The 26,186-nt window shown below is 37.4% G+C and overlaps 1 protein-coding gene across 2 annotated transcripts in view; it reads left to right on the forward strand.

The window, feature by feature from the left end:
* chd1l (chromodomain helicase DNA binding protein 1-like) overlaps positions 1–25,709 on the forward strand; it is a 56,603-nt gene extending 30,894 nt beyond the window's left edge. The window contains exons 11-25 of one of the 2 annotated variants that reach the window (XM_078409592.1): positions 732–805; positions 2,478–2,588; positions 3,938–4,052; positions 5,704–5,860; positions 7,010–7,178; positions 7,579–7,724; positions 9,449–9,612; positions 12,616–12,827; positions 14,208–14,306; positions 15,668–15,738; positions 16,515–16,629; positions 18,009–18,117; positions 20,494–20,701; positions 23,131–23,214; positions 25,449–25,709. In XM_078409592.1, coding sequence (XP_078265718.1) covers positions 732–805; positions 2,478–2,588; positions 3,938–4,052; positions 5,704–5,860; positions 7,010–7,178; positions 7,579–7,724; positions 9,449–9,612; positions 12,616–12,827; positions 14,208–14,306; positions 15,668–15,738; positions 16,515–16,629; positions 18,009–18,117; positions 20,494–20,701; positions 23,131–23,214; positions 25,449–25,577 — 1,963 coding nt within the window. In that variant the 3' untranslated portion in view covers positions 25,578–25,709. The other variant, XM_078409593.1, reaches the window with a different exon arrangement.
* The last annotated feature ends 477 nt before the right edge of the window (positions 25,710–26,186 follow it).

Below are 26,186 nucleotides of genomic sequence, written 5' to 3' on the forward strand. Positions count from 1 at the left end.
AAAAGCTTACCTAATGTCACAAAGCCACTATATCACTCAGCAATAATGCTGATTCAAGATTGGAAGACTGGGAAATGTTAGCTTACCTCATAAAAGTGGTGTCAGATTCTTGTTAAAGTGCAAGCCTTTTGCATAGATTTTATTTCACTGCTGAGCAAACCCATAACTACTTTGCACTGATGCGTAACTGCATAGCTATGTTATGATTCATACATTCATGTACATTTTTATGGCTGGGAGGTGTCCTTGCACTGGCACAATCAATGGTTGTTCATTCAGTTTTGGAAACTAATTTAGCGAGATCATTAAATTTTCTGCATATAAATAATTTGTAATCTGGCACAATAATTTGTATTGCTACAGAATATAGAATTGCATTGTAAAATATTGTTACTTAAATGGTAGAGGAGTTAGTGGATAATTTGGAAGTTTATTTAAACATTATTGCATAAAATACTAATGTGTGATATACAGTGATTTTTTTGAGCAATTCTCTTATTTGTGCTACTGGCAACCCTCCCATTGGCCATGGATACCAGATGAATGAGAGTATACAGGGTATTGTAGTTGCCATTATCAGTAAGATATCCATCATTATTTCACTCTTAAAACTGAAGCATATGTATAGTGTACATGGTGAGAAGGGGGAATGAGAAAGAGAAGTACATGCATATAAGAAGTAGATAAATAAAAGATAGATAATTAAGTTACAATTTCAAATTATCCATCAGAGGTCATCGAGTGTTGCTGTTTTCCCAAATGACAAGAATGCTGGATATCCTGCAGGACTACATGGAATATAGAGGTAAAAGCTGCAACAGCATTTATGTAATGCTTCCTTGAGAGCCAGAAATGTTGAATAGGGGCACCTGTTCATTTCCCTGCTCTACTCATTCTATATCCATGACTATGTGACATTTAGACACTTTTGACTCTTGAAAGGCAAACGTTTACAGAACATCTTTTGATGATTGGACATATCTATTCCAGTTTTCAGTTATGGAAATGGAATGCCATTAGGGATCCAGGCAACTTGCCTTTTCAGTTGTGAGTGCAAATGAATGTGAGCTGGATGTTAATCAGTTGGAAATCTTGTTCATTGCCAAGAGTGTTTAACTGTCCTATGCACCGGGACCAAAATGTCTAAATTAAGCAAAATTCTTGTTTGCTGCAGCTTTACAGGCACATTAAATGTAACAATACAACAAATAAATAGAAGAATCAAAAGTTTAATTGTCATATTTACTGGGAACAGAACAATGAAATTCACTAAAAATACACTAAATTATCTGTTACATTACGTAAACCAGTCCATAATAATGCAGGCCTATATACATAGTGCATTGTGATGTAATTTTCCAAAATGTGTCATTTCTAATTCAAAAAATTAGTTCCTGATGGACATGCAACTTTGGTTGCAAAAACAAATGTTACTAAATGGTTTAGTAAAATAAAAATTCTGGAGGAATTCAGCGGGTCAGGCAACATCCGTGAAGGGAAATGGACAAGCAGTGTTTTGGGTTTGGGGCCTTCTTCAGACTGATTGGAGTAGGGTGCAGCAAGCTGTAAAAGAGACATGGGGGTGGGAACAGCATTGAAAGTGATAGGTAGATACAGGTGGGGTAGGGGACAGAATTGGAAAATGGGTGGAGGCTAAGAATGAAAAGGAGACAAAATAATTTCAGGTAAGGAATGGAGCAAAATGTAATGCCGGACAGAGAGGTATGGATAGAAGGGGGGAGGGAGGGGATGAAAGGGAAATGAAGACATCAGGGATGTGAAAAGAATAATGGGGAAAGGAGCAGGGTGACTGGCGTGGTGGGAGATGATAGTAGAAATGTGTGTGCACTGGGGTGTGTAGGAGGCAGGGGAAAGAGTGGGCGTCAGGGAGGGGTTATTACTTGAAACTGAAGAAATCAATGTTCATACCATTGGGTTGTAAGCTACTCAAATGGAATATGAGGTGCTGTTACTAAGTGATTTATCTCCACTGTTCCATCATCATTGTTTTATTACAGCCATAATGTTTTTGAAGAGACATTAACCCAAGATTTTTCTCCCCACTGTTAATGGTGTAGAAGATCTTATAGATCTTATTTCAAAGAAGAGTATAGTGATCCTCCCTAGTGTCCTGGTCAATATTTATTCCTCAATTAATCTCCGCAAAAAATAATGTGTTCATTATCACTCCTTGCTATGCACTTGTTCAATAAAACCTAAGTCCATGTAAAGCACTATATAAATTGAAGTTTGTAAAAAAGCAAGGGAGAGATAAGACTTTTTTTACCTTCCATCACAGTGAGGAGGTGCCTGGAGGAGAGCCAGTGATGGATGTTTGTGTAATTGTGTGTTTTGTTTGCTTTTTATTGTTCTGACTGTATGGTAACGACATTTCGCTCAAATTTTTGAATTACTAACAAATTCAATTCAATATATTGTGATTCTCACATATATCGCTAATTTTTACTTTATTGAAGGTTATAGCTATGAACGCATGGATGGATCTGTACGTGGAGAAGAACGATTCCTTGCAATCAAAAACTTCAATCAACAAGATATATTTGTTTTTCTTTTAAGCACCAGGGCAGGTTTGTAGGAACGGGTATGATATTTTCCCCTAAAATAATATTGGCTATTTAAAGTAAAAGCATTCTACAGAGCGCTGGGAGACTAAAATATCACTGTTGACTTCATTATACATCACTCTACCTATCTGTTTAAGAGTTGGTTGGTCTGTTGTCCTGTGTGCCGAGATACAGTGACAACATTTGTTTAGGTGCAATCCAGTCATATCAAACTTTACAAGTGTACAATCATGCCATTATATAAGTATAACAAAAGGTACAAAGAGAAAAATACCAATGTGCAGAATATAGTGTTATCGAGTTATGGTGTTGCAGGTGGAGAGAAATTGCAAGTGTAAAAAAATGCAAGGCCTGTAATGGGGTATGTTTCGGAGATGGAGACTATACCTTTGGCTTATGAAAGGGCCATTCAGTGATTTGATAACAGCACGGAAGAAGCTGTTCCTGAATCTGGTGGTTTGAGTTTACTTTTGTACTTCTGCCCAATGGGAGAGGGGAGAAGAGGGAATGACTGGGGTGTGAGTGGTCCTTGATTATGTTGGCTGCTTTCCCAAGGTAGTGTGAAGTGTAGATGGAGTCGATGAGGAGGAGATTTGTTTCAATGCAGATGATTTGAAAGTTACTGACTCACTAGCTATAGATTTTTTCTATTTACCTCATTCATGATACAGATAGTTCTGCTATAACGCACATTTTAAGAATGCGAATTGTTCAGAGCGGGATTGATGAATTAGAAAATGCTATTGGTATTATGCAGGTCAAATTAGTTATAACGCTATTTCAATTAGGAACTAGAGAACCACTTGAAAGCTATTTTGAAAATAGAGAAGTCGGGAAGAAAGCTGCCTTGGAGAGAAAAAAAGTCTGTAGGAAAAACATATTTCTCTCTATCCTCCCCATAGTCTGTCAGTTTCACCACAGTGGCCATTTCAAATTGACAAGCAATTGCTTCTATTGACACTTGAACAGTGATACCCTATTAAACAAGGCAATACCTTTAGTATTTTTACCATGCAGTTTTAAAAATAAATTTATCGCTTAAAAAGACCCTTGGTTATGAAAATAATACAAGAAAACACCTTTTTTATTGCAAACCTAATTTTTTTTTTTGCCCTTATCCCACTTTTCCTTATTGAGGCATCTTGATCGGCATGGACACGTTGGGCTGAAGGGGCTATTTCCATGCTGCATAATTCTGTGATTAGTTGTTTATATAACGCTATTTTCTATTACGCAAGGTTTCTTAGGAACACACTTATTGCAATGTAGCAGAACAACGTGTATGTCATTGATTATTTGTTATCTGCTGAATTGCATATTTGATTTACATACGGTATGATTTTCTAAAACAGGTGGAGTAGGAATGAACCTTACTACTGCTGACACTGTCATATTTGTAGACAGTGATTTTAATCCACAAAATGACCTTCAGGCAGCTGCAAGGGCCCACAGGATTGGCCAGAAAAGGTGAGGGAATTAATCTTGGTTGGAATCCTTAGCTTATATTTGATTCTGTGCATTACGCTTCCTTAAGGCCAGTTGAATGTTTAGGTTGGCTCCAAAATTTATTGAAGCTTATAGAATTAATATAAATGTTTATTACCAGCTTGTAAGAGCACAGTTTTGGTAATTTACTCTTTACAACTCTTCCGTTTACAACTAATCATTGAGAGAAAATAGCATTTTGAATCTAGCCTTACGGACTTTCATTGCTGAAAATTGTTCCATATTTCCTTAAACAAGTTGCCAGAAAGTGTTTGGAACTGAATTAACTCAGACAAGTAACTAGATACGGATTTGGAGCTGGTTTGGTTGGTTTGGGCGGCCCAGGGTTGCAAAATTAAAAAAACGTATTTTATGTGAGGAGGTGAGGTTGTAGGTAATGAATGGTTTCCCCTTTCTTCAGCTCCATGCTAGCAGTGAAGAGGTACTGATGTTTCTAATACTAAGTATCTTTAAAAAAAAAAATATTGGTGCTGTCAAAAAGCTTGATTGCAATGAATTGCTCTTAATTTGAATATTTTTGCAGATGAAAATCAACATCATAACATGATGTTAACCAAAGATGCATTCCCAAACTTAAAGATCATTGCCCTCGTACTGATTCTGTAATTCTGGTTTGATCAGTTGTAGATAGAGAGGATTGTGAAGTTTATATGCAAATACACAGAGCAAGGATTATGTGCAGCCTTGTCTAGGAGAGAAGGCGTCACAGACATAGAATTGGCCTATTCCTCTCTTAACTTAATGCACACAAAGATGCAGGAATTTAACGCGAATTAATGAACAACGTTCTGAGGCAGGACCCACAAACAATGTTTTTTTTCTTTTCCCCTTCCCTCTGACATTGGGTTACTGAGGCCAGATATGTTGTGGTATTCTCATTACCTCGACGGAAATAAGCTGCGTTATTGCCAAGGTGGAACTTTCCTGGTCATCAAAGAAACCTACTTTTTTATCCAGGAACAGAATTTCCATATTTAAAGAGCAACTGTGTTGCTTTTCTTTTCAGCAATGTAGTGAATGAAAACAAATTAAGGATATTTTTGTGTAGAACTGATGTTCTTTCAAGCACAGATAGGTGGTCATGGCTTTGTCTCACAAAAAATCAGCTTCTCTAATCTGAGCAAGGGCCTTGATTCTGCTTTCCATTAAATGTCATGCTGTTAATTCATCTCTAAGCACCATATCAAAGCAATTTAGCTTCATTCTCTATTTCAATGTTGAGTGAAAATACCACATCACATTATTCAACTCCATAACAAAAACACCGTTATTCCAAAAATCTCCAAGTGGACGGGATTATGGAAAGTCCATGTTTTCTCATTTGTTCTGTCTGGATATTTATGTATATACAAAGTTATGTATTTGTCAACAAGATCATGGCAAAGTAACCAAAAATCACATGTCTGTGAAGAATTGAAGCTGAAACTCAAGAGCATTATTTCATTGGTAGATTGTAAGAACAGTATCATGGTATGGCTATTTGCATAGGCAATAAATTTGTGCAGTTAAAATTTGAAAATATCATATGACACAACATGCATTAAAGTTGACAGTCATTTGTCAAGATGAATGGAATCACTTTCTCCTCTAAATATTACCTTTTTGTATAAAGACCAGTTAAAATTATTCGTCTGATTGGAAGAGACACAGTTGAACAGTTGATATACAACCGGGCTATGTCAAAATTAAAGTTGACTAATACGTTGATTGAAGGTGGTCAGTTCTCATTGAACGAAGAAGAAGAAACATCTGGAGCTTCTGGTATGCAGGTGAGCATCTGCTAACTGTAGTGGTCCAAATAGGCAAAGAAGTCATGAGTCCTCTCTTGTAATGGGTCCTTCTATAACAGTCTTGGATAGATACCTTAAATCACAAATTTTGTGCACTATCGTGCAAAATTAGATGGATTAAGTACAGAGTTATCAGCTCAAAACGATATCTATGATGCCTTGTGGGCCATCACATCAATGTTCTTCACCACAATCTTAAAAACTTTTAGCCTGGTATATTCTAACTGTTCAATATAAACTGATCAATTGATGTCCCACATCAAAACACTGTTGTCAGGGAAGATTGATTTGTTGAAAAGGAACAGTTCAGAGGTGATCCAAGAGGTAGATGCATGTGACATAATACATAAAGTAAATAATGATAAATAATAAGTAAATCTGAAGCATTCCAAATTAAACTGACAGTGCCACCCAGGACACAGATTAAAGTGAAAGAAAATTTATTTTTATTGAAGGAATATTTTCACGTAGGGTAATCTGAAAAAAACGGAATAGTCTACTTTGCACAACAGACAAAACCGCAGATGTTGCTTAACAAAACATCTGATCTTGGGATTGAAAACTGCAAATTGAGGAATTGTAGACTCCTTCCAGAAGGATGAGCTAAATTAACCCCAAGGTCTTTCCATATTATTCCATATTAATTCATTATGAATTAGAAATTAACAAGTTTACAATTTCAATTTAAGCAGACATATCTTAAATCTTACATCACGTGTATAAATACTATGATATCTTTCTGAATTGTATGAAAGAAAATAATGCTCAAAATTTAAAATAACCATTATTTAATTTGTAAACACAAAGAACTGCAGATGTTGGAATCTTAATCAAAGCACAAAATGCTGGAATAACAGCAGATTAGTCAGCATCTGTGGAGAAAATTGGATAGATGATGTTTCGGATCAGGAGCCTTCTTCATCTCAAGTTTGAAGAATGGTCCTGACCTGATATGTCGCCTATCCGTCCATCCGCAGATGTTGCCTAACCTGCTGTGTTACCCCAGCAGTTTGTATTATTTAATATTTTTGATTCTGCTGTAACTTTACATAATAGCAATACAGCTTGGCACAATGATTAATTGAGGCATAAAATCAAATTTATTTTCCTTTTTTTTAAAAATGGTAGCTAAGTGAAATCCTGAAATTTGGGCTGGATAAGCTGTTGTCTTCTGAAGAAAGTACCATTGAAGATGTCAATCTGGAAAATATTCTTGGAGAAACCAGAAAGGGAATGTGGATCACACAGGACCAACTGGTGCACAAAACGGAGGCAAATGAAGAGCTAGAGAGTGCAAGTATGTGTTTGTGATTTTTCTTTCCATACATCTACTCATGTCACATTCCCTGCCATGAACTTCAATTAAAAAAAAAATGCTTCTTGATTTTTCAAAGAATTTAACTACTTTTATTTAGTTTTAACCTCAGCTTATGTTCCTTTTAATCATTCCTGGGTATGATTCCTGGGGTTTGACCAACTTCCTTCCTGGGAGAAATAAACTTCTATCGTATCATGTCGTATGGATACATGTGGAATTATTTTCATTTTGTTATTTGGTAGGAAATTCCACAATTTTTACTTGTGATAATTGTGTCAGCAGAGTAACTCGAATGAATATTTGAATGTGATGGTGTTATCTTTCTTGTCTTATTTTTGGTTAAATTATAATTTATTACCCAGGTTGTATCTTCTTTTAGCACACATGTACCAGTATGAGGGGAGAGATTACTCTAAAGAATCCAGTTCATCAGATCAGAAAATCTTTGAACAACTTCTGGAACTTCACAAAATGGTACTTGGAGAATCCAGTAAAGGAGGAAGATCACTTCGCACAAAGTCCAATGTAAGCTGGTTGAGTTCCAAACATTTTATAGTTTCCAAATGCTCATCTCATACAATTTTTAGCGGTATTCTTGATTTATTAAATACCAAATATCCTTCATCTTTCATCCACTGATGATAGCGACACTATAATCAATCAAATTAGAAAATGTTATATTTAACACAACTTTTTATCGCATAAATTACAAAACGCTGTTTGGTAATAATTCTTGTGTTTCTATTGTTCTATCATACTTAGTATTTCAAAATATTTTATACAGTGAACTCTCTGAACCCAATGACGTGATCACCATTCGCCACGATTACATTCTCCAATTTCAGTTAATTGCACCCTACTCCCCTTCTCCTTATCCAACCAGTTCTCTCTTCTCTTTCTGCCCTGCTGTTCCTCCATCGGGTTCTTCTTTGCTCAAAATTCCAACATCTATTGTCTTTTGTGTCACATTAACACTCATCCTCCTCATCCTTCACTCTCCTATGTGGTCCAGATTCTGACCAGGCATTCAACTTTTGTTAACTACAAAAACATAAACCTAAGGGACTTTAACTTAATGTAGTATTAATGATGGGATATCTGCCTAATTACTACAAATATTGCTGGCAATTACTTTGTAAGATCACTGACATAAAACTGGTAAATTAACATAAAGAAAAGTAATAACGTTAAGATAGTTTAAATAGTTCAATAAGACCATATTTGCTTTCAGTTAAAAAACTAATTTATGAGGATTTTACTTTGATATTAATTGTAGACTGGTATGGCAATCTATCCTACACTGATTGAAGTAGAAGTTTTTTAGCTACCATGATCTTAAGTGACATTAATGTAAAAAATATCAAAGATAGACACAAATGCTGGAGTAACTCAGTGGGCCATGCAGCCTCTCTGGAGAACATGGATAGGTGACGTTTTGGGTCCCATCTTCAGACTGCTTGTGGGGGTGCAAAGGCAGGAAAGAAACCTGCAAGAGAATAGCGGCAGGACAGAGCTTGGTCGCCAATAGGTGAACACAGGCGAGGGGGATATTTGATAGGTAGATTGTTGGACACAGACCAGAGATGAAGGGAGAAGTGTGAGCCCAAAAAGATAAAGAGTTGCGAAGTGTAAAACTCGAGCATAGAAAGGTTGCATGTTTTGTATCTATGGTAAATGGTACAAGTGAAGGGGAAGGGGAGAAACCAGTGGAAGGTCAGCCAGGGACCTTTATTTTTTGGGGGGGGGGAGCGAGAGGAGAGGAGGTGAAGGAAAGGTGGGGGTGGGGGTGGGTAGGTACTTGGAGGGAGAAAGGAGGGCATTGTGGGTTAGTTACTTAAAATTGGAAAATTAATTGATTAAAAAAAGGCAATCCAGTTAAGTAGACAAGTGTGGAGAATGGAACAAAATGTGACATTCATGCAGTGTGTTGTATTCTTTAGGTGCTAACCCTCAGACATATTTTGGGGAGACACGAGAAGAGTTCCAACCCAAATATTTGCCTATCCATTCCCTCCACAGATGCTGCCTGGCTTGCTGAGCACTTTATATTTTGTGGAGAGTTTATTTTAGCTAATGTAAATTTGAACAGAGTGCTTTCAATAATATTGTCAAAAGGAATAGTGCGATGAACGCTCTCTCCTCTTGAGCAAATACAAAGTAAAAATAAAAGTTAAAAAATTGAAAACCTTGTATTTTTTCCCCCAAATCAGCAAGGAATAGCGATCTTATTTTGATCTATATCTCTACAGCTTCTTCCGGTTCTACCTTTGAGTATATCCACCAGCAAGAAACGAATATTGTCTCCTGAAGAGCTTGAGCAACAACGTCAAAAGCGTCAAGAAACAGCTGCTAAGCGCGCAAAACTACAGGAAGAAAAGAAACAAAAACGCGAAGAGGAGGAGCAAAAGAAAAAGTAAAGGCAGTTTCAAGTTACTCTATTTTTGGTTGGTTTAGGGAGAATATGCAACGTGCGTATTGCCTATATCAATTCCATATTTTGGACGCCCAGGTTAGCTTGCTGGGCATACAGGTCTCTGTACCTGCGTGTTGCCTTATGAAGTCATTATAGTCTTTGATTCATTGGAAAGCATTGTACTTAAGCAGGTTTTTATGTTGTTAACTTCAGAGAAATTGGGCAGATTTGGATTGTTTTTTCTGGAGTGCCAGTGGTTGATGGGAGACCTGATAAGCATATAAAGTCATGAAAAGAGAGAGCAAAATAGCTTGGACCTATATTTCTTGTGACTTTTTTCAGACATATACATTCCTAAGGTGGGGTTGACAGTGTAGATGTTGGGATGTTTTAACCAGTCGGAGAGTCTCAAACAAGAGGACGTAACTACAAGATAAAGGGTTAGCCAGTTAAAACAGAGGTTTGGAGAAACGTCTTCTTCCAGAGGGTGGTGAATCTCTGGAATTAACTATCCCAGATGGTGGTGGAAGCTGGATTATTAGCAGTATTTAAATTGGAAGTAGATAAATATTTAATAGATTAAGGAATAGAGGGGTACAGAGAAATGGCACTGAAGTGGAGTTGAGGCCAGCATATACCATCCATGATCACATTGAATAGCTTGAATGGCCTTACGGCCTACTCCTGCTCATATTTTCTTGTATTAAGAAGAAAACACTTTGTGGCTTTTAAAAATGATTTTCATGGATTCTTGAGTGGGAAACAGAATGGAACCTTCTTGATTCCTTTTGCAGAGCACAGCCTAGCCTCAGCGGGCCAATAAGTCCCTTGCATGATGTTAACTTATGATTCAGGAACAAAATGGGATCAAGTGGAGTAACTATTTTCAACTGCCCTATAGCCGTTTTGGGTGCCATTTGGAAGAGGACAGAGAAAAATTGGCTTTTGCATCTTCAGCGCCATTTCTGTTTTATTGGCAATTTCCTTTACATTTGTGAAAGTATTGATTTTTTGCAGAGTTATAAGATTATTTATTTTGATCACACTCAAATGTCTCATTGATGACGCATTTATGTGTGAGTCTTCAAGATGAGGATTAACAACCTCCTTGATAATGAAGTACACAAAACTTGTCAATGTTAATGTAAATGGACAAAGAATAGTGATGAGAAGCAAATATTTTTGTTGAATTTCATTGACCATCTCTAGAATATTTTGGTTAGTGTGCTATTACTACATTTTCGTAGATATCAGCTAATTTTCTGTTATTGGAAATCTAGCCTGAGACATTCCCACTCTACATGACTTATGACCACTGCAGAACAAAACAACTGACTGAGAAATCTTACTGCCTCAATGGAAATATAATGAAATCGATATTGAGTAATCCAGAACAACTTGTATTTATCTTGTGCTGTCCATGTCTTCAATGCCATCTGGCATCTGCACTAATTAATTAGTGCAGCCATTTTTGTTTTAGACAGAAAATGGAAGCTAACTTGTGCACATCATTCAATGTAAGGCCTTTAAAATGTTAATTAAAGAAAAGTGTTGTTGCTCTTTGAATTTGACTTAATATGTTATCCCAAAGCCATTACCCTTGACAAAGAAATGTTCCTGCAGTACTGAGGTGAAGCCTAGCTGAAGTTAGAAATGTGGATCTGATTTTTGTAATCTTTTGACTGAGGCAAAGTTCTTACCACTGTATGAAGGGTTGTTATAATTCCTTGATCAGAAACATTTTATATTGTACATACCAATTTACAGTGCTTTATGGTGAAAGATCATGGATTTGTATAGGTAATTTATCAAGTTATCAATAGATCCCAATCAATGAATGCAACAATTTAGTGGGAGATCACTGAACGAGTATGAAGACCATCGTTAAATGATTATAAAGAGCTGGAGATTACTGAATATAAAGTGCAGGAGATCATTGACTGAGTATGAATGGGAATAAATTATATTAAAAAATAACCAAACATGAATAAGTGTAAGAGTATCTTGGGGCCATGGTGAGGTGGCACATGAAGCACGGTAGACGTAAGGATAAATGGAATGAAATGAAGGTTCACCAGATTGATTCCAGGGATTAGAAGAGTTTAATTAAGGAGGTATTAAGCAAGATAGACTTATGTCTTGTATTTAGTAGAATGAGAGGTGATCTCATTGAAAATATTATATATTTTTGGGACTTGACAATGTAGATACAGGGATGTTCTCCGGCTGGAGATTTTGCAACCAGAGATCAGAGTCTCAGAATAAGAGGTTGGCCATTTGGTAAGGAGATGAGAATGGAAAACAATGAAATGGGAAAAATATTGAGAAAATACGTTGCCAATAAGACAATCCCAATAATTGTAACAGATCAAGGGGCTAAAAGTAGGAAGAAACTTTAAAAAAAGTAACACTAGAGAAAAAATAAAATAGTAGTGCAATGGGCTATCTATGGGTTACCAAGTTTTGGGCATAATGAGGTATGCTTCAGATGTATGAGGGATACTTATTTGGTATGGATAGGTTGGGTTGAAGGGCTGTTTTTTGTGCTTTCTTTCTCTATAACTCTAGTCTTCTTAGGCATTCACACAGGATTGAGAATAACGATAGATTTAAAGGTCCCTGATCATAAAACATAAAAAGCATGCAATTACAGTGAAATTAAGAAGGCAAGCAGAATATTGGTGCTTTTTGCAAAAGAGATTGGAATATAAAAGTAGGGAAATCTATAATTATCGGAGTCATTGGTGAGTCTGCACCTGGAGTATTATGTGCAGTTTGATCTTACAGAAGGTAAACTTGCTTTGAAGGCAGTGCAGAATATCTTCACTGGATTGACTGCAACGAGGAAGGGGTGATTGTACAAGGAAGAGCTGAGTGGCTTAGGCCTTCACTCATTGATTTTGTAAGAATGGAAGATTTTTTTGAGATTATTTTCAGCTTTTCTTGATAATCAGTATTTCTTTAGTAATTAACTAACATAACTTTGAATACAATTTCTCTCAGGATGGCTTGGTGGCATTCCTGTGGCTACAATTCACTATGTCTTCCATCATTGGATAGTGGAAGCGAGGATAATTCAGATGAAGATGAAGATGACCTTCCTGGTGATCTGGATTCTGCAGATACAGACCACACATCCATTCATTATGTCCTTGGAGATGTCACTCACCCTTCAGCTGCTGACAATGAGGATGCCATAATAGTACACTGTATTGGCAAGTAGAAACATAACATTCTGTTGCTGAAGTCAAGTGTTCGGAATATCATGTCTTTTCAAATCTCACTGACCTTTGTGATGTATCTTCCATTTGTTCACTTTGTCCTGTGATCTTACATGTCTCTATATCTGCTTCCTTCTCCAGTTATGCAGCTCTCCCTAACTGGCCTTTTGTGTCCTTTCTTGGAAAGTAATTATATTATAAAGTGCAAGAAATTATATTTATCTTTTGGGAGAGGCACTTTAACCGTACAAATATAAATATATGTAGGCATGTATGTAATAATAGTGAGTGATTATTGTGGAGACTGGTCACCCTCCTTCATTGGCATATATATGTCCTTGGTTCCAATTCTCATCTGCCCACTATTTGTGCTGTCTAAGCCTTGGGTTACTATATTGAAATCTAAACCCAGCTTCTCCTTTAAAGGTATCCTTAAAATCTCTTTGATCAAGGTTTATATCACCTACCCTAATATCTACTTGATAATGTACCTGGAAGTGGTTTCCTATATTCAAAGGGCAAATTGTTTTTTATTCTGTCATCTTGTAGAAAATACTGTTAGGCTGTCCTTGACAGAGTGGTTAAGTTTATGCCTTGATGTCTTCCATGTACTGATCCTCCACATGGCCTTGGCACAGGTCCGTTGCTGTGGACTATTCATAATACGAATGCCTCGCAAGTCAGAAATGTGACTGTGAACCTGGTTTTCCACATGGCAGAAGTTGCCTACAACAGCTGTCCAATCCATCCTGCCAATCTCCCAAATATTTATTTGTATGTTATGTACAGATTGTGCATAAGTCGGCTGTTTGTAAGTTACGGAGGACCAGCCAGCACGCTGTTACTCCTGCGTTTGCTCAGGTGGTTGGTTTCCCTGTCCATCTGAGCGGTCAGTCGCATCTGCAATAGTTGAATGGACTGGCTCATTTTCCAAATGTGACCGTTTTCTTTCTAAGGAAGCTGTTCATAATTTCAATTACTTACAAAATAAAACTTGAATGACACAACTACTGAAACTCTGCCATTTGTTTTAATACCTATTCATGGAGATTATTATCAGTCTTCTTAAACATACACTGGTCCTGAATACCAGGAATGTGATCAATCTAGCTTGCAGATCATGCTTCAGTGAAATATCACAGACCTGAAGAGTGAGCATGCTACAAACTGCGGCAGAGGTTCAGTGCAAGTTCAAAGTGAATGAAAAGGAAGAGCCCACATTAAAGTATTAAAATGAATTAATTTAAGAGATGGAAATCTTTTCATTAGTAAAACATTTAGTTTCCTTCCCAATTATGGCTGTTTTGGAACTTATTTTGAAAGAATTAAATGCTGCAGGCAAGTCAAGTAAAACACAAAATTTAATTTCTTTAGATGACTCTGGAAGATGGGGAAATGGAGGGTTATTTACCGCATTGGAAGCTAGATCTGATGAGCCGAGGAAGCAGTATGGGAAAGCAGCGAAAATGAAAGGTAAGGGCGACCAGAGATTAACCATTTGCACTTTTTATTTACTCTCTTTTAAAAAAAATATTTACTGCATCTTATATGCAATCGAACTATTTTAAAATCATAGAGACATACAGCATTGGAACAGACCTTATGGCCTGAATCATCCATGCCAACCAAGATGCCCATTTCAGCTAGACCCATTTGACCTTATCCTTCCAAACCTGTGCATTTACCTGCCCAAATGTCTTTTAAATGTTGTTATTGCATCTGCATGAACTTCTTTGCCTGGCAACATGTTCCAAATACGTTCCACCCTCTGTGTGAAAAAGTTGCCTCTTATGTTCCTATTAAATATTTCCCCCCTCGCCTTAAACCAATGTCCTCTAGTTCTTGATTCCCGTTGCATGGGAAAATGAATGTGCACATTTGCCATGTGCAGGTTTTTAGAATAAACTATCTTCTATTTAACATCCATTTATATTCAGCTTTGGAAATTGTTATTTCATTCTGCTGATTTTAACATCACTGCAAATTTTCTTTCAAGATATAAAAAATAATATTTAAGTTAATAATTGGATTATTAAACATCAATTTTTAAGTAACCTAATGAACTTTGTGGAAGGTACTGTTTGATAACAAAATACCAGCTGTTGTTAATATTTACCTAGTTAGGTAAGATCTGGTGCACTCGGCCATCTCGTTTTCAGCTACTGGTGAATACATATTTATAATTGATCTCACCAAAGATGACACAGAGGTGCGGCGAAGGGAAGCAGCAATACTTTTTATTGTTTCTGTAATTTTTGTGCTGATTACAGGATGGTGTGAGTGTGATTATCTTTTATAGTATGTTATGATTCCCTTTTTGGAGTTTGGAGAGAAATTCACAAAACGTTTAAGAAAATTAATCTTTGGAAGGGAGTTAATGATATGGTGTAATGTTCAATTGAAGATTTTATTTTCTGATTTTGTAAAATTTAAAATGTTTTTAAACAGGTGATCAATAATTCGGTGCATTTCACCATACATCAATAGCATAGTATTTTATGATTTAAGCACTGGACTCTAACATGCAACCGATATCTGAAATGTTAAATGTAAGTAAGGAAATATATGAGAGGACTTCAATGTAGTAGTTGTGTTAACTTGTGATGCAATTACATAAATTAAGGCTCATCAATCAATAAATAATTTGCAACTACCTTGGAAAATTTAAATGAAATCAGAGAATGCTGCATCAAACATTAATCAGATAAGTCTTGTACAGTGACAGAGTTCCATAAAAAGTAATTAAACAATTACATCAATGTACTTTTATTATTAAAACTGTTGAGACAATTTTCTTATCATTGATATTTGAGTTAGTTGTTTTGTCTTTCCAGATCTTTCCCTGGGTAGTGTTCTATTATTTCCCATTGACGATAAAGAGTCACGAAATACTGGTCAAGACTTGGTATGTAGGAGTAGTATGCTTATTTTGGATTATTTTAATAAATGATGCATGCTGTTTACTTACATAACTCAATATACCTACAGATTTATAAAATATCATTGACACTTACATAAGCAACACCCTCTGCACTTCTATTCCACATACCTTTTTTTGTGTTTTTATAAAGGAGTCCATTATGTTATTCAGCACAATTTGGAATTCTGTGCAGTCTAATTCAGACAAATTCATGGTTCTTTAAATAGTTTGTCTTTGATGTAGATTCTGATGTCATAAATACTTGAAATAAGAATAATTGGTCTTATTTTGGCTTCATTGCTTCGAAAGAAATGTTGAATTTTGTAATAATAGAGGTTTTGGCTACATAACTTCCCCCAAGATGTTTGGAAAAAGGTGTTACTTACTGGCAATATCTCCTAGTCTTAAATTTAGGTATCTTCTTCTACCACCCACTCTGGCGTCATGTTGCACATCTCGTTTAAATATTCTCCCTCTTCCCTGAAACCTATTCCCTCTAGTATTTGACATTTCCACCATGGGGAAAAGGACTCTGGCTATCTACGCCTCTCATGATTTTATAAACTTCTTTCAGGTCACCCCTCAGCCTCTGATACGCCATTGAAAACAATTCGAGTTCATCCAACATCTCTTTGTAGATAATACTCTCCAATCCAGGCAAGATCCCGGCGCATCTCTTCTGCCCTCCTTATTTTGTACTTAAGTAGTTAATAATACTGATAATTTGTAAATGTTTAACAAAGATAATGTTTTCTTTTAAGTTGGCATTGATAGTTACTCAGCAAAGAGACCGCTCCAAGGTTATCTCTGGTATCAAACTGACGGCTTTGGAAGAAGGACTGAAGAAGCTCCATAAAGCTGCCAAGAAAAGAAATGGTGAATGTTAAAGAACTAAACTTTGGTGTGCAAGTCTTATTTAGTTATTTTTAATGTGACTTTTACAATTTAACAGTAGATCCATATATTTCACAGACTTGCTTATTAAGCAAGGTGCGAGCATAGTGGCAACTGAGTTAATGCTGAAAAATCACAGCGCCTTACATCTCCGCTCCTGAGAATGGCTCCGTTCAAAATGTTTGTGCTTTAAGTTTACTACTCTGACAAGTTTGGTTCTCTGATCTACCATATCAGCATGGGTGCCCCTTATCCTATTCTGCTCGGATCTCAGATAAGGACCGTGGTAACCAGCTTTTCAAGTATGTGCAGTACCAGCATGAATATCAACAGAAACGGTTTCCTCATCACTGACGAGCATCTCTAAAAGAGAGAGGCGATGAGCAGAGACATGTAGTTAGATCAACACATACAGCACATGGATCAATTAAAGCAGCAATAACTGTCTCAATATGTTGCAGCACAAATGCCTAGGAAGATTAAAGTACACATACTTTCATTTTAAGTTTCCACTGAATGCAGATTTCCTGCTTTGCTTAGCATTTTGGCATTGAATTCATGGGCATGGAACCACACTGCTGCGACTGACCTCATGGGAAGCTGAAGCCAGGTTGTCTTTGTTTTACCATAGACATACCCTTGTTCATCAAGGGTATTACAATTTCTTATTACAGGAAAGAATCTTAAGGTGTTTGCTCACTAGCTTTGTTTCAGATTACTAACAGGCACTATTTATTTACGGGCACTCAACTAATTCATGTGGGGCTCAACCATCAAGCACTTGAATACGTTATTGCCACAATATTACCTAATAATTAACTACAATCTGTAACATTTAGATCCAGAATATTAAAAAAAAACTATTGTTTTGGTAATTCCATAATAGTTTGACGCAACAAATGCTTTCTTTCAAAGACCATAATGTTGTTTGTCAAATGCTTGTGTTTTTTTTAACAATGCTGGAAGCAATTGAAAATCCTTTTGGGTGTTAATAATTGTCGTTAATAAAGAAATAGACTCGGGGAATTTTAATAATTTTACTTAAAATGTTCTAAATTTCAAAAACAACTGTGATATTTGTACTGAGAAATCTGAATAACAACAACATAATAAAGCAAACTAGGATTAACATTTAAGAGTTAAAATTATCCTATACCAACTTAATGTAATTTCTACTAAATTTGATAGGGAATTTAGAACTGTGGACATTTGTTACTTCAGTGTTTTTGACACTAATGTAACTATTTCCTTTTCTCTTAAATCTCATAAAAGCTTTTTTGTTTATTACTAATATTATTTATTAGTATTGATATACAAATTAAAGCATTGTATATTTGATTGACATTTAATTTTTGTTTCAGCAAGTGTTCACCTACCACGCATAGGACATGCAACCAAAGGATTCAACTGGTATGGCACAGAAAGACTAATTCGGAAATACCTTGCATCACGAGGGATAGCAACATACATGTATCCTTGTGATTTAAGTCAGAGTAAATTACACAAATCGTTCCTTCAAAGTCTGAAGAAGGGTCTCGACCCGAAACGTCACCCATTCCTTCTCTCCAGGTATGCTGCCTGTCCCGCTGAGTTACTCCAACATTTTGTGTCTACCTTCAAAATATCAGATGTTCGACTTGGGGCTGTCCTTATGATATTTGTGACCTCCAGATTCATCCATAGGCTGATGGTGAGAGAGCCAACATGGGGAACCTCCTCTTTGATCTTGTTCTTTCCAGTCTCCTTCTTACCCAAGACAGTATTGATAGGTTTAGGTTTAATATATAGTCATGTGTACAGTGAACACCTTTGTTTTGCATGCGATCCAAACAGATGAGATAGACCATACACAAGTCCAATCAAGTCAAATTCATGTACAATAGATAGAGCAAATGGGTAGATACAGCATGCAGAATATAGTTCTTAGCATTGTAGCCCAGCAGATCCATAGAAAATCTCTAATGTCCTTAAGGGAAGAAGCTGTTCTTGAGTCTGAAGGTGCATACTTTCAAGCTTCTGTACTTTCTGCTGGATGGGAGAAACATAGAAACATGGAAACATAGAAAATAGGTGCAGGAGGAGGTCATTTGGCCCTTCGAGCCAGCACCGCCATTCATTGTGATCATGGTTGATCATCCACAATCAGTAACCTGTGCCTGCCTTTTCCCCATATCCCTTGATTCCACTAGCCCCTAGAGCTCTATCTAACTCGCTTTTAAATTCATCCAGAGAATTGGCCTCCACTGCCTTCTGTGGCAGAGAATTCCACAAATTCACAACTTTCTGGGTGAAAAAGTTTTTTCTCACCTCAGTTTTAAATGGCCTCCCCTTTATTCTAAGACTGTGCGCCCTGGTTCTGGACTTCCCCAACATTGGGAACATTTTTCCTGCATCTATCTTGTCCAGTCCTTTCATAATTTTATACGTCTCTATAAGATCCCCTCTCATCCTTCTAAACTCCAGTGAATACAAGCCCAGTCTTTCCAATCTTTCCTCGTATGACAGTCCCACCATCCCGGGGATTAACCTCGTGAACCTACGCTACACTGCCTCAATAGCATGGACGTCCTTCCTCAAATTAGGAGACAAAAACTGCACACTATACTCCAGATGTGGTCTCACCAGGGCCCTATACAACTGCAGAAGGACCTCTTTACTCCTCTACTCCAATCCTCTATGAAGGCCAACATGCCATTAGCTTTCTTCACTGCCTGCAGTATCTGCACGCTTACTTTCAGTGACTGGTGTACAAGGACACCCAGGGAGGAGGGAGAAGGAAAGACTGGGAAGAGACAAGTCTTTGATTATGTTGGCTGCTTTTCCGAGGCAGCATGAAGCATAAATTTAGTAAAATGGTGAGAAATCTGGTCTGCGTGATGGACTGTGCTACATCTGCAACTGGCAGACTTGTTTCAAACCAATCTGTGATGCAACCCGAGTGTATGCTTTTTATCTGCAGAGGTTTGTAAGAGTCACTGGAGAGATGCCGAATTTCCTCAGTCTCTAGGAATTAGAGGCATTGGTGTGCCTTCTTCGATGTCACATGGAGATAAGTAACAAATATATGCTTTGCCAGCAGTACCCTCATAATTGAATGAAAAAGAACCTTCAACTTGTGACAGATTTCCTTTTTAGACGAACACACAACTTACCAAAAATAATTAATAAAGAACCAGTTTCTTGGGTATCTCACAGTTTCAGGTGAATAGCTGCTGTCCTTATAATCATGAATGAAGTATGCCAAAATAAAGCTGAATTCTATACTGAGAATTTTGGATTACTGAAGGATATTTTGTTTTGTATTTATGTTATATTTCCATAGATGTGCTCTGACCTGCTGAGTATGTCAAGCATTTTCTGTTTCTATTTCAGATTTCCAGTATGTGGATACCTCATTTTTGTCAAAATGTAGGATGGAAGGAAGAAGAAAAAAACATATAAGAGAGCCAGGCGTGGAGATGCATAAATGTATGCATTTAGACTTGAGAGCACAAACCTAAAGGTCTGCCTTTGGAGATGCACATTGAAGAGACATGCACAATACACATAGGCTCAAAGATGCATGTCTGTAAAATGGCTTCAATCATTATGGGAACCTGCCCCTTTGACATCCCTAATTTAGACATACTGTATATCTGTTATATTGGACTTTCAATGTTTTGTGGTTTTACAATAGAGGAGTAAGAATTTAATTTTAACCATTCATCTTGCCTTCTTGCCTCTTATTTAAGTGCTCACTGTGATTTTATAGAGCAGAGTAAAGTGCTTGCAATGAACTATTCAAGAGTCTCTTTTATTACCAAACTTAATCTTAGCAAAGATTCACTCCTTTACAAAATATGCCAGCTATTATTTCAAAAGGCATCACGCCACTGCATCTACTTCTGGATCCATCAAAGCATCTGCAAACAATGATAAAGGAAACAAAAATATGACAGAAAATACGACAGAGCAATCAGCAGGAAATTCAGGCACTCTGCCAGATTTCATGTCCGGAGTGAATGTTTACTTTATCAATGTACCTGAAGAGAAGATGCTAAGCCGTTATTTGATTACATATCCTTTTACTTTGTGGTAACAGAAGTCTAATGTACTTTTTTTTGGTTTCAAGATAATGGTAGTCAAAATTCCTGAATTAACCATTAGCTAATCAGAGTGAAATTCACCACAGAAACAGGCCCTTCAGCTTACTGAGTCCACGTCAACCATCGACCACCCATTTACTCTCATCGTACATGAATCCCATATTTTATTCTCCACATTCTCATCAATTCCCCTCCCCCTGTTCCTCACCCCCAGTACACTCACTCACCAGAAACAATTTACAGTAGCCAATTAGACCATCAACATGCATATCTTTAGGATGTGGGAGGAAACTGGAGCATCCAGAAGTAACCCACGTAATTGAATGAAATTTGTAGGGAGAATGTGCAACCTCCAAACAGAAGTTCCTGATGTCAGGATTGAATGTAGGTCACTGATGCTGTGAAGTACTGGCTTCACTAGCCTTTCCACTGTGTTGCCCAAATCAAGTGTATGTTTCACCTCCAACGTCTACCTGCGCTGAGAAGTGGCTCCTGATGTAAGGGGAGTTGTCCACATTATCAGAGGAGTAGATTGATAAGGAACGGTATGTTTGTGATATTAAGTATGAGCCACCTTCCTCTCAGATGCTACACTGAATAAATTGAAGGTGACTTGGAAATAGGTCTCTGAAACTGCAACCATTGTTTGCATATTACAGCATGACTATTGATGTTGAAGAGACATTAATTCTGGTAAAACCTAGAAAATAGGTGCAGGAGGAGGTCATTTGGCCCTTCGAGCCAGCACTGCCATTCATTGTGATCATGGTTGATCATCCACAATCAGTAACCTGTGCCTGCTTTTTCCCCATATCCCTTGATTCCACTAGCCCCTAGACCTCTATCTAACTCTTTTAAATTCATCCAGTGAATTGGCCTCCACTGCCTTCTGTGGCAGAGAATTCCACAAATTCACAACTTTCTGGGTGAAAAAGTTTTTTCTCACCTCAGTTTTAAATGGCCTCCCCTTTATTCTAAGACTGTGCCCCCTGGTTCTGGACTTCCCCAACATTGGGAATATTTTTCCTGCATTTAGCTTGTCCAGTCCTTTTATAATTTTATATGTTTCTATAAGATCCCCTCTTCTAAACTCCAGTGAATACAAGCCTAGTCTTTTCAATCTTTCCTCATATGACAGTCCCGCCATCCCAGGGATCAATCTTGTGAACCTAACCTGCACTGCCTCAATTACAAGGATGTCTTTTCTCAAATTAGGAGACCAAAACTGTACACAATACTCCAGATGTGGTCTTACCAGGGCCCTATACAACTGCAGAAGAACCTCTTTACTCCTATACTGAAATCCTCTTGTTATGAAGGCCAACATGCCATTAGCGTGTGGAGGCAATGTGGGCTGAAAGATTCTCATTGGTCCGGTAGATTAGTCAACCTCCAATGGATGCGAGGTGCTACATTGCAGCAATAAAGATTGAACATTTCTTGGGGTAATAATGCAGTCTTGCTTTACGCATGTCTGTGATGAGATTGAATCTACTGAGCATCCATAGATAAAGATCAAAGCTTGCACGCATGCCTGCGACAGGGAGATTTCTATGGGTAGCCGGAAGTGAAGGAGGATGACGCAAAGTCTTTCCTGACTGATTAAGTCAAAAGTTAGGTTGTAAAATGCCATGTTGTGGTGCTGCTTCCTGCATTTAGACTTTAAGACTTTAGAGATATGCAGATTTTTCTTGAAGTTGTTACGTGGTAAAGATTTTAAACAGGTTTACGTTAACGCTGGTGCCTCTGCAGTTTATGCATAATCAGAGAGATGAATAAGCCTTCTAAATAGTATAGGCCAGCAATAGTCTCATCATTATAAAAAGCCCTCAAACTTAAATAACTGGATGATAATACTACTACTAGAATTTATAAAAAAAGGAAATACAGATCAGACAAGATCAAGGAAGCAGACGCCCATGAACATGAATTGTATTTTGTGGTTGAACAAACTGTGCCAAGAGTGGTGGAAATTAATCTTGTCGCCTCTCTACAGAAGCTTAAGTAGGCCAGGTGGCATCTCTAGCTTCTTTATTCAATACAGTGATAGATGATCCTGATTTAAATTCACTTAATTAAATAAATTTGGAATTGTGACCAAAATTAGTCAACACATTTACCAGCTATGCCCAGTATGTGATATTTATGCCCATAGCAAAGATGTATACCTGATCAGTTGTATACCCAATCAGTTGTTTCATAATGACTGCTCTTTGGACTGCTGTGGTTCAAAGTGACTCATCCTCAACTTTCCTAGTGTAATTAGATTAGTTTCATAAATACCAACGATGCAGACATTTCGTAAATCTGTTTTTTTTAAAGAAAATATTGGGTTCATTCTTTTCATTTGTGAGTTTATTATTTTCTTTGAGCTGATTATTTTCCTTAATTAAAATGCACTTATAATGGTAATGTAGATCGCAGTTTTGGTGCTGAAACCACCCATATTGTGGCACAAGTGGACAATTCCAACCAAATGCAGGTAAACAGCATTAGTTTTATAGCAAATTTTCAGTTTATCCCTTTTTATTTCTATTTCTATTTCCATTTTAAAATTATACTTTTCACATTTTTTTTGTATTCTTGCAAAGCTGCAAATTTAGTGTTGAAGTAATTTCACTTGAGGAGAAAAACTGGAAAAATATGAGGTTAAAAGGTTAAGGTTGGGTGCCCAAGAAATAGTTTTGAAAGAAGGAGAAAAGTGGCACAGCTAAAGGTAACTTAAGGTAGGAGTTATGGCAGCTATTTAAACATTCAATGACAATGAATGGGTAAAGGAAGTGATTCAGTACACAGCCATTACTCAGTGTGTTTGTCTCAGACTGATCGAGGCCACAAAGCGATTGAAATAAAAGTCCAGGAGTTTGAAAACAGACTGTTAGATCATGCCAAATCAATGTGCAGAAAGGATTGGAATGTGGGCTTTTGTTTTGTGAGAATGAACTGATATGGGATAGTGTGAGCTGGATTTGCAATTAAGAATCTAAAACTTGAATTGATCCAGATATAGAGCAGGGTTTTAGTAGCAATTAGAGCAGGGTAGAGTTTAGGCAGGCGGAATTGTGGAGGTGCAAGAAATTGGTCTTCCTAACAGAACTGTAGACTTTGGGGAATCAAGTGGGATTCCAGGATTTTACTTCCTGCAGCCACTTCAGGCAACAGCCAGGAAGGTTACTGGGGACAAGGCTAGAATCATGTCATGTCAGGCAAGTGATGAGGAAGATGTAAAACCAAATTATTGCAGTTTCTGAAAATCTGAACTAATATGGCAAGATGCATGGAAATAAAAGAGATAGACAGAATGCTGGAGTAACTCAGATGGTCGGGCAGCATTTCTGGTGAAAATGGATAGAAAGCAATAGGTGACTTCTTCAGATGTCCCGACCCAAAATGTCACCTCTCTATTTCCTCCAGAGATGCTGCCTGACCCAATGAGACACTCCAGCATATTGTGTTTACACCGATCAGCCAAAACATTATGACCACCTGCCTAATATGCTGTTGATCCTCCGTGTGCAGCCCCATACGCAGCAGGGTGCGATGCACTGTGTATTGTGACACATTCCTCCCGTGACCACCATTAAAAGTTTTTGTGACGTGCCACAGCAGACCTTCTGTCGGTTCGGACCAGACGGGATAGCCTTTGTTGCCTTCGCGCATCGATAAGCCTTGGGCGCCCAGCACCATGTCGCCGGTTTGTGGTTTGTCCCTCCTCGGACCACTGTCGGTAGGTACTCACCACTGCTGACTGGGAGTACCCCACAAGCCTTGCCGTTTCAGAGATGCTCTGACCCTGTCGTCTGGCCATAACAATTTGGCCCTTATCAAAGTTGCTCAGGTCTTTACTCCTGCCCAATTCTCCTACATCCAACACATCAACTTCAAGAACTGACTGTTCACTTGCTGCCTAATATATCCCACCCCTTGACATGTGCCATTGTAACAAGATAATCAGTGTTATTCACTTCGCCTGTCAGTGGTCATAATGTTTTGGCTGATCGGTGTAAATCAACCTGCAGTTCCTTTTTATTACATGTTGTAAATAGAATGCAGAACACGCAGCAATGGAGAAAGAACTGCTGGCTAGCTGCAATGTTTGTATCAGTTTGCCACAGACATCCATGCCTGTGCACCTGACTTCCCATTGCCACTAGACTGAGGCTCAGCACTCTGGCTATTGGGGATTGCTCTGAGCTGAGGGGCCGGTTCTTTATATGTTGGGCCCCTCAGCTTTACCTAGAGAAGCCCCATTCGTTTGAGTTAGGTTACGTGCTTTAATAAAAGGGTAAGGAAAAGCAAGTGGTTCGTTTTGTCAGTTTATTTTAATTGCTGCAATACTTTTAATCGTGCATGTTTAATGTGATTTAAAAATAATTGTAGTATTTAAACAAAAAAAATCTTAAAATGTTAAAATTGCTGAGATATCTTTTCTGCTATTTCTAAATGTGCCTGATCATCATAAACATAAAGAAATAGTGGAAGAGGCTATCGAACACCACAACCTATTGGAATATCATGGATCTTAATTTCTGCCACTCACACCTATTCTGTGAAATAACCACAGCAGTGAAGCAGGCAGGCGGCCAGAAGTCACACAACTGGGCATCCCATTAGAAAGTAATGCAAATGCAGGGTGTGGGTCAGACCCAGCATGTTCTGGCTCATTGAGTGATGGTGTAACATCATATAAGATTACGTTGTGTGTTTTGACCCTAGGAATTGCAAAGCTGTCTACACGAGAATCCCAAAGCAGTCGTGGTCCAAGTGAAATGGCTGAAAGTTTGTTTCTCAAAGCAACAGAAAGTTGACACTTTCATGTATGAAATAAAACTTAATAATTCTTAATGTTCACATAAACAAAAGTCATTCAAGGAGCACCCTGAAGGTATCATGCAAATATGGGACTAGTGTAAATGTGTAATCAATAGGTATCCTTATATGCTTTACTTTATTAAAGAATTGTGAATATCTAGTTCCATTGTTTTGACTTTTTGCAATTATGGCATTGTTTTGGCACTGAGACATGCATATTAAATTTATTTGCTGGAGAATTTCTACTTATGTTTGTTTAAAAAAAAATTTAAATGCAAAAACTTGCAATATTTACTGATGTTTCCCCAATTGGGAGCTTCATGACCTGTGACTATCGTAAGGAAGTTTGAGATCCCATTGATGAACATACAGTAACCTTGATAACCTGTCAATTATCATATTGGAACAGCAAGCAAGAAATTGAGAATTCAAATGCTCCTACAATAAATTAAGCAATTGAATACATACAATGTAGTTTGTGGGTTAGCATCAAGAAAACGATAATATAAGCTGCTGGACTCAAAAATTAACTTGTCACTGATACCATAATGTTGTAAAACACCGAAACAGGCCCTTTAGCCCGCTGACTGTACACTGACTGGCTCGTTATTAAACTTTCATTTAACTACTATTTAAAATCTT

Source organism: Rhinoraja longicauda, chromosome 12 (assembly GCF_053455715.1).
Source record: "Rhinoraja longicauda isolate Sanriku21f chromosome 12, sRhiLon1.1, whole genome shotgun sequence".
Classification (NCBI taxonomy): domain Eukaryota; kingdom Metazoa; phylum Chordata; class Chondrichthyes; order Rajiformes; family Arhynchobatidae; genus Rhinoraja; species Rhinoraja longicauda.